Consider the following 10,401-nt stretch of genomic DNA (forward strand, 5'->3'; position numbering starts at 1 on the left):
CAGTGTATCTTGAACTAGCCATACATGAGCACATATGTATGTAGGGATATCACGTAAAGAAATAAACAAAACATACATTTAAATATTCATGTTTTATGAAAACCTAAGACAACAGATACTTGATCCCTTGGGAGTAATTATTGCAAATTAATATTCAGGAAGGCAATACATTATTGCTATTTAACCGAGAAAGGGAGATAACTAAAAGAAATAAGGTGCAATGGAAGCTGAACTTCTAAATTTTCTGCTAAAGAGAGTTAAATAAGATCAGACTGCTTACTGTCCTCTGCTGTAGTCATTGAAGTCCAGTTGCTATAAGCTTTGCCATAACCATTGGAGGCAACCACTCTCATTTCATACTCAGTGTACGGCTGAAGGTCTCCGACCCTGTGTTGTAAGGAAGCAGTAGGGCTGGAAAGCAAACTGCAAAGGAAAGCAGTTACACCATTAAAAAAACCAAGCACCTAAAGAAAGACTAAAACATTATACGTCATATAACAAAATCAGCCACCCTAAAGGTGAGTCATATTCAAGATAAAGGGACTTTTCTTGCTCAGCAGTTGATGGTGGCCTTGCTATGGTCTGCGTACTCTAAAATGTCACCAGCAGAATGCCTCCGCCGCATCTGGAGTCGGTAGCTGGGTGCGCCTGGGGCGTTGTTGCGAACTGGTGTAGACCAGACAACCTGAAGACTGGTCGGAGTGGCAGATGAAAGCCTTGGAGGCATCACGCCATCTGGAGCTGTCGAAAAACATGGATGAATTAGAGCAGAGAAAACCATGGAGAACATATGCCGGGTGGAAACAAAATGCTCCATATACTGGAAAAACTGTTCCACAGGATCAACAGCAATGTTAACATGGTCCATTTAGTTTAACATTTTCACTACTGAACAATGCTATTTCTTCATTTACTTCTTTCCAAGACAGTTAGGTGAACATCATTTTGCTAAAAGCAATCCTCCAAACACCAAAAGTAATTCAGAAGCAACATATTCTCTACCACCTGTTCAAATATTATCCACTTCTCCTTGTGCCCAGCTCTGCCACCCCGAGAAGTTAAAGAAATGCTCACAGAAATGTTACCCAGCAAGAGTAAAATTGATCAGACGTTTTCTCGTTCATATACCTTCCCGCCCTTATGAATCAATAATAATTTAAAAAGAAAACAGCAGAAATTTAAAGGGAAAAAAACATCTTTAGGTAGAAATCAAAATAGATTCACTGAAGTCTCAGTCTCTAGCCCACTGTTTTGTTAAGGAAATTAATTTTTATGAAGCCCAGGAACTGCAGATCAAAATGAGTCAGTAAAGATACCACCAATGACCTTTAACTGCTGCAAACTTCACCGCATGCAGTGAAAAGAACTATGCCAGTCTGAACCCACGAGTTTATGGCTTTGAAGAAAACAATCTGTTGAAGAACTTTCTGTATAGAAACACATCTGGATTTCTACATGAAAATTGCAAGTCTGTAACCATAGCTCGGTAGCTCTTTTCCACTGGCAAGTTACTGCTTTTGTTATTTGAACTCTCGTATAATAGTTTTGCTTTTCATGGTCCAGTAGTTACCATTTGCTTCTTTCTTTGGTCTTTCCAACAGAAATTTTTTGTTGCTATTATTTTCTTCCTTCTCTATTGGAAAAAACAGTCTCACAGATCTGTAGCTTAAGGTGTAGTTGTAAGCCTCAAGGCGTAAGCTGTAAGATGAGCGGACTGTATTTTACAGTAAATGTTATGATGTTTCATTTACCACCTCTCTGAGGTGGATAGTAAAAGGAGAGAAACAGAAAGAAAAAAAATTAAAAGGAAAGCAATAGAAAGGATAGCATTGGCTCAAAAAAAAAAAATCAGTGGTACTCAATAGTTTTTATTTATACTGTCATATACACGCAGAGCTATGTGAACAGTCTCGCATTCTACTCTGATTATACATACTTACAACCAGGGAACTTCAAAATCCTTCAGCTCCAGCTCCAAACTGTATTATGTGGAAAGCACAAGACACAACTTGCTCCAGTCTAGAGCCTTTTTCCTCTCCCTTAAGTTCAAGGTCTGTCAGTTCTCATAAGAAATTTTCACTAAAAGCTGGCTGCTGGGGTTCCCGAGTTATTACCAGGAATTTTACTTCTGAGAATTGGCCCCTAGCCCTGCAGCCCTCCTGGATTTTTCAGGACAACATGAAGTGGAACAGGATGTCTGGCTTCCCTCACTCCCTTCCCCTCCTCTCTGTTATTGTGAAAAAGATAACATAAAATTTTTGGACTTGTGCCAGGCTGGCTGCCTTTGGATGATCCCCCCTGCTGCTGCTATCTAGACCTAGGCAATAAGGCTCCAGTAAATCCCAAGAAAAAGTTGAAAACCTCGTTTCCAAATCCAGGAGATGTCTGAGACATTTGGTCTCCAAATCCCTTGCCAACCTCTTCAAGGCCAATCAAGAGCTTGTGAGCACCTCAGCTGAGAGGGAAGAAGATGGATGATTTAACTTGAACAGCCCCCAACATCCCTCTAGCTGATCCATCAAAACCAAACATCTGCACACCAAATGCCTCTGTATGTGAATTAAATTTCACTCTCAGAATAAAACGCAGAACGTAGCAGCAACATAACTAATGTTGGAGTTAAGCTGTGCTATAAGGGGTTCTAAATCTTACGGATGCAAAGTACGGTTCTCACAGATAATCATGATTTATTTTAGCATCCCTTTATAAAGTGATTGTTGACGTTGTTAGCAGGCAAACTCAGCCAGCAGGAGAAAGATGGTGCAATTAAAGCAAAAACTTTTATTAGAGGGTTTTAAAGTGTTTTCACAAACCGGCGCTGACAGAACGACTCAATATCTCTTCAAAGCATAGTACTATCTCATTTAAAATGGAACTACCTGCAGCTTAAAATGCACCAGTTAAGTGCAAACAGAAATTCTGCACAGCAAAAAAGCCACGTCTAAAAATGAATCTAATTAGCTGAGCTGTAATTTGGCCTGGAAGCCAAAGTTCACACTGTTATTGAGGCGACAGTTTGAGCAACTAACTGAAGAGGCAAAAGCGTTAAATTTATTTCCAGTTCTGTCAGGACACAACACTTCACCTTTGTCTTTCATTTCACAATCTGTTAAATGGAGATAATAATACTTATCCTTCTTTGTAAAGCTCTCTGAGATCTACAAAGGAAAAGCTCCGATTAAGCTTTATGTATGTATAGTGGTGGTTATTATAGCAGTACAGGAATGTTCATCAAAAAACAAAGATGTAGCTGTCTAAATGTCAATAACAATTCACAGTGCGGCTGTTGTTTTAATGGCGTAGGTAATCTCAGCTAAATGTTCAAATCTCTTCTACCAACAAAAGCACAGCATAGGGAAGAGTAGAAAATTTGGACAAATCTCTTCTGTGAAAGTCAACTGCCCTGGAGAACAAGCCAAGCCCGCTACTTTCAAACCAGCACGTTAGAATGTACAGCAAATGTATTTAATCTGAGAGACTTACTGCAGCTTGCAGAGAATGTCCTCAGCTCTGCACTAGCGAGTGTCCTCAGCTCTGAGCTTCCAAAGAAATGGGGCAGGGGGGCAGGAGGGTACCACAAATAAATTGACAAGTCTCTGCTGAGTCATAATGAGGAAGGTGCTCTATCAAACTAATCACGCTTTGATCATTAAAAACTACAGAGCGCTTTTGCCCAAAAATGGCAATTCTAAATTGCACACAAAACATCCTTTGACTATTTCAAACACTCCTCATCACCAAGGTCTTCAGTGTAACATTTCCCTCAGCTTAACCCTTTTTAACCAATCCACATCCCCGCGAGACTCCTTACTACCCAAGTAATAACCGGCAACCAGCAGTAATTCTACTGCAAATTTCTCAACAGAAGAGCCATGTATCTATCAGTTTGATATATCGTCTTTAAGATGCAGTGTTGCTCAAAAGGCTCCCCTCAAGCTTTAATATGACCCTCAGGGGGCAGCCACTCCACTTGCAACCTACTGAATCAACATCTAGCCCAGTAAATCCTCTCTTAGCAGGGCAGAAAGTCACGCTCTGTATATGAAGAGACTACCAAGGCAGAATAAAATATTTAATCAGATGTCAATTCTAATCAAAGCATTAATAAACAGACCTGCAAAATAATAAAAACTGAAGACTATTTCAAACTGCCAATGATATATTGTATTCCAGATACTCAGGTACATGCAGATGAGTCAAGACAGATCTGATTCCCGCTCGGCCACTAATATGTTAAGCAGTCTTTGAAAAGTATTTCAACTTCTTGCCTCAATTTCCTTATCTTAAACAACATATGCAGTAGTAGTCAGCTTTGCAATTTGTTTATTTTAGGAGACCAAGCATTGCATTAATGGATTGTGCTTAAATGTTCACCCCATGTTGAAACCCCATTTTTCTGCGAGGTTCATTATATTTGTCATAAGGATGTATCTGAAATTTAAAGTATACAACTTTGAGTCTTACGAGGACTATGAAAGAAATTAATTACAATAAGGACAATAAATTATTATTTAATTATAAAAGTGTCTGCCCTGTTAATCTTTACTAAAAGGAAGAAAAGCCAGTAGAGCTTCATTTGTTATCTATCAAACTGGTGTAAACACACCAGCTCTGACGGGAAGTGACTCCAGTTTTAACGGCGAGCGATCAGATGTAGCTGCCCTGCTGTATCCATAACCTCTGCAGATAAGCAGCTGGAGGAGTTCAGAGCTCTGTAAATGTAACTCTATTGTATTTGTCACATCTGCATGTGTAAATTATTTAGCACCAATGATGCATTTGTATCTTTTTGAAATACTTTTCATACACAGGGATGCAAATGATAGCTGCAAGTATTTAACTACAGAGGAGGAAAATGGGCTTTCCACAGTTTGTGTTGTAAGAGCAAGGAAAAGTTTCAGTCAGGCTTCCCGTAGATTAATGTCTCGCTCAGCCGTGCCTACTCTCTCTCTTTTCCAGGTTCAATTCACAAACCCCATTTCTTTATCTCATTGCAGTGGTTGTTTAGATACTCCTGATGCATTTTCTATTTCAGGTGCCATACTGAGATCATCTCATTATGGCACTTTTTATGGCAATATGTTCTGCGTGTTGACATCTGTTTCTTCGGATTTTCCCAGGTATGCCTGTTATCTAGTTGTTTGCTCAGTCCAAATAATTCCAGTCATCGCACTCTCCATAATTCTCAACATGGGCATGGGCTTTTGTTTCATTTAACCGAAAGACAGGCCATAATGTTGGGCCATATGTCATCACTAGAAGGGCATGCTAGTTATAAACCTTTATCTATTGGCACAGCAGAAGATTGCTTTTTTTGTTTCTTATCTTCAAGGGTTCATTGAAGATTACTCGGCTTTGGTTTTTAACCCTCTTTTCCCAGTTCTCTTTCCTACTCAGTGTATAGCAAATATGTGCACTTGTTCTTGATTTTTCATTTAATACCTATGTTCAATCATGGTTTTCTCCACCTACTCAACGCCTAAAGAACGCATAGAGTATTCCTTGATTTTCTTTTTAATTTACAGATATATTTCTACCTAATAATACAAATACCAGGGACAACACAGCCCTTATTCAACACACATCCATGCACTTTGGAACATACAATGAAAGGTCCATGGTGGCCTTCTTGCTTGCCCATCCCTGGCACATGGGGTTTGGCAAGAAAGGAAGCTGCGCTATGGGAACAAGCAAGCAAAGACACATAAAGGAGTAGCTTAAAGCCTCTGTAAACCTCCCAGTGAATCCAAACCTGTTTGCACCTCATGTCTTTTCAGAGGTAAAAACGGGGTACAGAAACATGTTGTTCTCTCTTCATGATCTCTCCTGTTTTACACATCTGTGCTCTGCTATAATGGTAATTTGATTTGAAAAGGAGTGGCTTTGTAAATCTTCTCACTTTAGCATTAATCTTTAATTTTACTTGTAAGGCCCAAAATCGCTCAGAAAAATGAAAATTAGAAATCTCAAACATCTAAAATTTATCTATATCCAGATTGAGTGTGCAAACTCAAACTGCAAATTTTCCTCCACTTGCATTATTTGGTATCCAAGCTGCAGAGTACAATCTTAGTAGAGCCCTGAAAATCAACTCAGGCTTTACTCCGTGACCTGCAGACCTGTAGACAATTACCTTTTGAAATCCCAGAGCAGGCTTACTTAATTCTCTATTAATACTGCCCTAGCGAGAAACAAAATCAGCCCCTCCTCTCCTTTTAACGAACTTTTCGTTAAAACGTGTACAACCTCAACATCTCCAACACAGGTATCTGTCTCAAGTAAAAATATGTGTAAGACATGACCCTTTCCTAAGTATTATATATTACTGAGGTCAACATTATATATATGGATTTGCCACCTTTACCTTTATATAAGCAGTAACCTGCCTTCCTTCCTCATCCTACGTAGTTCATCCATGTTACTCAGCAAGAACTTTGCTAAACTCTAAAAGCTACAAAGAATGCCAATAAGCAATTAGCTGAATGATTAATGATTTTAAAACCTGTAATAAAGACATTGGATAGAATTTATAACTGCCCAGTAAAACTAATTATTCATCAGACTGTTTAAAAGGATGCCTAGCCAATAACTTTCATATTGCAAAATTAATTTTTAAAATAACACTATGAGGCAAAAACATAAGTATTGGTTTTACAAAATCAGGCAGAAACCACAATCAAACAAACAGCTCCTGTGGGTTAATTGTCACTCTGGTTACTGGGAAATGAAGTATCTCTGGGCGGCAGCTTTGAGAAACTATCAGATCTGCCTCTTTTTACTTAGGGTAACAGATAGGGCAAGAGCAGGGAGAACAAGATCCTGTCTATCTTCATGTAACAGCTCCAGCTTCCTGCATGAAGCAGCTTTACAGATTAATTTCAGGACTTTTTTTTTTTTTTTTTTTTAAGGAAGAAAGTGAAGAATTTGTCATCAGCTTCAAAATCTCGCAGCTTCCCTTACAATTGATATCTGCAGGCAGAGAGCTATGACCAGAGGCAGGTACGCTGCCTTCCACACTGATGGAACCGTATCTCACGAGAGTCTCATAGACTGCTGGCAAGGAGACACTTGGCTGAAGTCAAGTTTCTTTCTTGATGTCCATGGTACAATTTCAAAGAACTGGAGGTTTGCTTTTAAACTTTTTACTTCATGTTCGAAATTAAATGGTTCTTAGCTAGTTCTGGAATAGGGGCTTTCCGAAAGCAAGAAAAATAAAAGAAAATTATAGCACCGATGGTTGGGAAAATACCAGAAAAGAGATTTTACACCTGTGTAGCTTAAATAATAGAAGAGCAAAGGGATAGACATACAGGAATCTGCAACTTCACGGAAGTTTTGGAAAGACAATCACTGTGTCCTGGGAAACAGAACATACAGTAATGCAATTAAACTGCTGCAAGAGAGATTTCAAATCTCCATCAGACTAAATAATGTTTTACCAGAAATGAGACAACTTACAGTTTTGAGGAAAGAAGATGCATGAGGTGATTTCCCAATGAACTCTTTTTCATCCTAATAATTCAACGAAGGGGCCTCTATCATCATAGAAGATGAAGAAGGAACAAAGAAAAATGAAAAGGACAAGGCACAGAGGTGATGATGTTAGAAGAATCATATGCCTCAGTCTGAAGCATAAGTTGTTGAAAATTAATTTTTAATATTGTTTTATCTTACGACTGAATGAAAAAAGATAACACAGGATATTCAAAGCAGTATTCTACTTAAACAAGCGGACGTGGTTTCCGCAAGTGATTGTTGCTGTATCTCCACTCAGTGCGACCAAAGAAACTAAGAAAATAGAGCAACCTAACTGAATGCTAAAGAAAGTGATGTATTAGAAAAGACATGAATGTTCTTGTTAAATAACAAGTCTCCTGGTTCAAATGTCAGCAGCAGGTGCCAGACGACTGTTACTCACGGAACAGCCTACCCCACTGGCAGAGAACTGAAGTGTTACCGGTTGATGTGCATTGTGCCAGAAGCATCAGTTTATACGTCCCTAAATGTACAGATCAGAGAACAATGCAGGTTTGCAAATAAATTAGACCTGCAATAAGATTACCTGTAGTTATTTTTAATCCATAGGTTTCTCTGCAGTACATAGAGGATGGTGTGAAATACTACCATGTCTGACAGAATCCAAGCTTGAGAGTGTCTGTAAGTAGAGAATGGATCTGACAAGATGACAGATGAGCTGGTGTTAGGGAGACAGTCTTATTATATGTTGAACACCCCACTGGTATCTGCGAGATCCAGGTCACTGGACTACCTTTTGGCCATGAAACAACTGAAGCCGTAACAGACATTTCCTCCCTCAAATTCTTTCCTTATTTGCAGAAAGAGAAGGAAAAGAGGTTTCCTCAAAGTTTCTGCCCCTAGGAATCCAGGCATCACAGAGCTGGATTCGGTTTGCAGCTGCTAATTAACTTCTTTATGATGTATGTGGTGCTCACAAAACCTCTTGTCTCATTATCAATGGCTTTTGTGTGGCAAGCCTTGAGAAAGAAGGAAGTGACTCTTCCCACCTACAGCTGTTGTCCCCATCCCTCTCATCTCCCCAACAGACAGCACAAACACAGTCTGACTCCTGGCATGTCTGGAGGGAACCAGCTCTCTGTTGCAGCTCTGTCACACCACTGGACCCGCTCAAGCTGTCACCTCTTCTCCTCCCCTTCTGTAATAGAAAAATTGTGCATTTAAAGTGCCACATTTCCAGTGGCCTTTACATGTTCTTCTGAAACAAATACTATTAGTACTATGATTTATAAATAGGGAGAACATTTAGAAAACAAAAATTAATATTGTTGAATCATAAAACTAAAAATACCCATTGTTTATTCCAACAAGCAAACCATCCTGCAGAGCAGACTCATGTATGAAAGGATCAGATGACTTTATCTTTACTGGGAATTGCACGGTTGCAAAGACCAAGGCACTGCCTCCTTGGGTGTGAGTACATTTGGATATCTCAGCTGAGGATATGCCATCACTAATACACCTTATTACGGCTTTGTTTTGGGTTCTGCTCTCCTGATGGTGTGGGTATAAAACAATACCAAAGCTACAAAGATAGCTGCTCTCACTGTGTTTCAGAGTTTGCCCATCACATGATACAACCACAATCGCTGTTCAGACTCCAACTGCTTTCTGTAAGGAGCTCGCAGAGTTTCTGAAAGCTTTTGCATATTCTAATTTACCTAATCTTCTGAAATACATCTTTGAAATATATGTACATTACACATAACAAAAGCAACTAGTTCTTAGGTATCTTGTTCATGTATCCAAAAGTGCCAGAGGAGTGCACTTGGGAATATGTTGTCAAAGAAACCATGGAATTTTATCTTCTCATTTCCCATTTTCTCTAAGGTGTAGGTGATTATAACAACAATATCAAAGTGTCTACTATGTCAATGCACTGAAATAAAATATATTCCCACTGAAAGTCGTGAAGGAAATTCAGAAATTGGGGATGTACAAAATCTCATAAATGTTACAAACTATAACTTCACAGACTGGGGGTCTCCAATTGCTTTCAAGAATCGTTGTTCACCTAAAGACAGTGGAAGTCATGCCCTTAAAATACTGGTATATTATTCTTTGAAAATTTACCTCTCAGTTCAATCAAGTGTCTTCTAAAACTCTGCTCCCTGGAAGTCTTTTTCAGAAGCAACCATATTCTCACAAATGGAAGTTTAAAAAAAAAAAAAATACCATTTACTACTTTGCTCCAATCTTCAAGCTATTAAAAAGCATATTACCTTTTCCTGTTCACCTAAGCTGGACAAGGCTGAAAACAAAACTATCAAAGCAACAACACTTTTTAAGTAGAAACTGTGGTGTGTGCTGTTATTTCAACCTGGCTCTCAATTCACTCTACGGCATTCAAAGCCTTTGGAGTAGCCTATGCTCTCTAGTTTTCTTCTGCAAAGTACAGCATATGTCAGGTTCAGACAAAATACCAAAAATGCCCGTATATTTTATTAAAAGCCTGTTTTCTTCCTCTCTCTCTCTTTTTAATGAAAGTCTAATTTAGTTGTTGTTCCCTTAGGTACAAAGTACACAGTTCATAATTCATTTGATATAAAATGTCAGTTTGGATTTTTGCACTTCTTTGATAAATGAGAAAAACCATGTACATTTCAATTTCCTTCTACGAGGTTTTACTAGCAGAAACCCCCCCTCCCATTGTGCTGCTCAAAGACCTTTGTATTAAATTAAACATCAAGATTCAGAAAATGTAAGGAATGATATTTCCGAGACATACAGTACAAATATATGAGACTGGGAAAAAAGGTAATGATTTTTCCTACCAGTAAAGTGATGTCTCCCAAAGAGCATCTTTGATCCTTGAATTAGTTCTCAGTTATAATTTAATATATCAAAACTGTCACTAGCTTTCCC

At 38.7% G+C, this 10,401-nt stretch overlaps 1 protein-coding gene across 1 annotated transcript in view; it reads right to left on the reverse strand.

Annotated features, from left to right (window-relative positions):
- The window catches only part of LOC104501823 (usherin-like), a gene marked incomplete at both ends in the record, with an annotated part of 125,941 nt that overhangs the window by 19,278 nt on the left and 96,262 nt on the right, over nucleotides 1-10,401 (reverse strand). Inside the window, 2 exons of the mRNA XM_010145701.1 lie at nucleotides 281-423; nucleotides 591-741. Of these exons, the coding sequence (XP_010144003.1) occupies nucleotides 281-423; nucleotides 591-741 (294 nt within the window). The remainder of the gene's footprint in view (nucleotides 1-280; nucleotides 424-590; nucleotides 742-10,401) is intronic.

The sequence above is a fragment of the Buceros rhinoceros genome, unplaced genomic scaffold (genome assembly GCF_000710305.1).
Source record: "Buceros rhinoceros silvestris isolate BGI_N320 unplaced genomic scaffold, ASM71030v1 scaffold7561, whole genome shotgun sequence".
Classification (NCBI taxonomy): Eukaryota; Metazoa; Chordata; class Aves; order Bucerotiformes; family Bucerotidae; genus Buceros; species Buceros rhinoceros.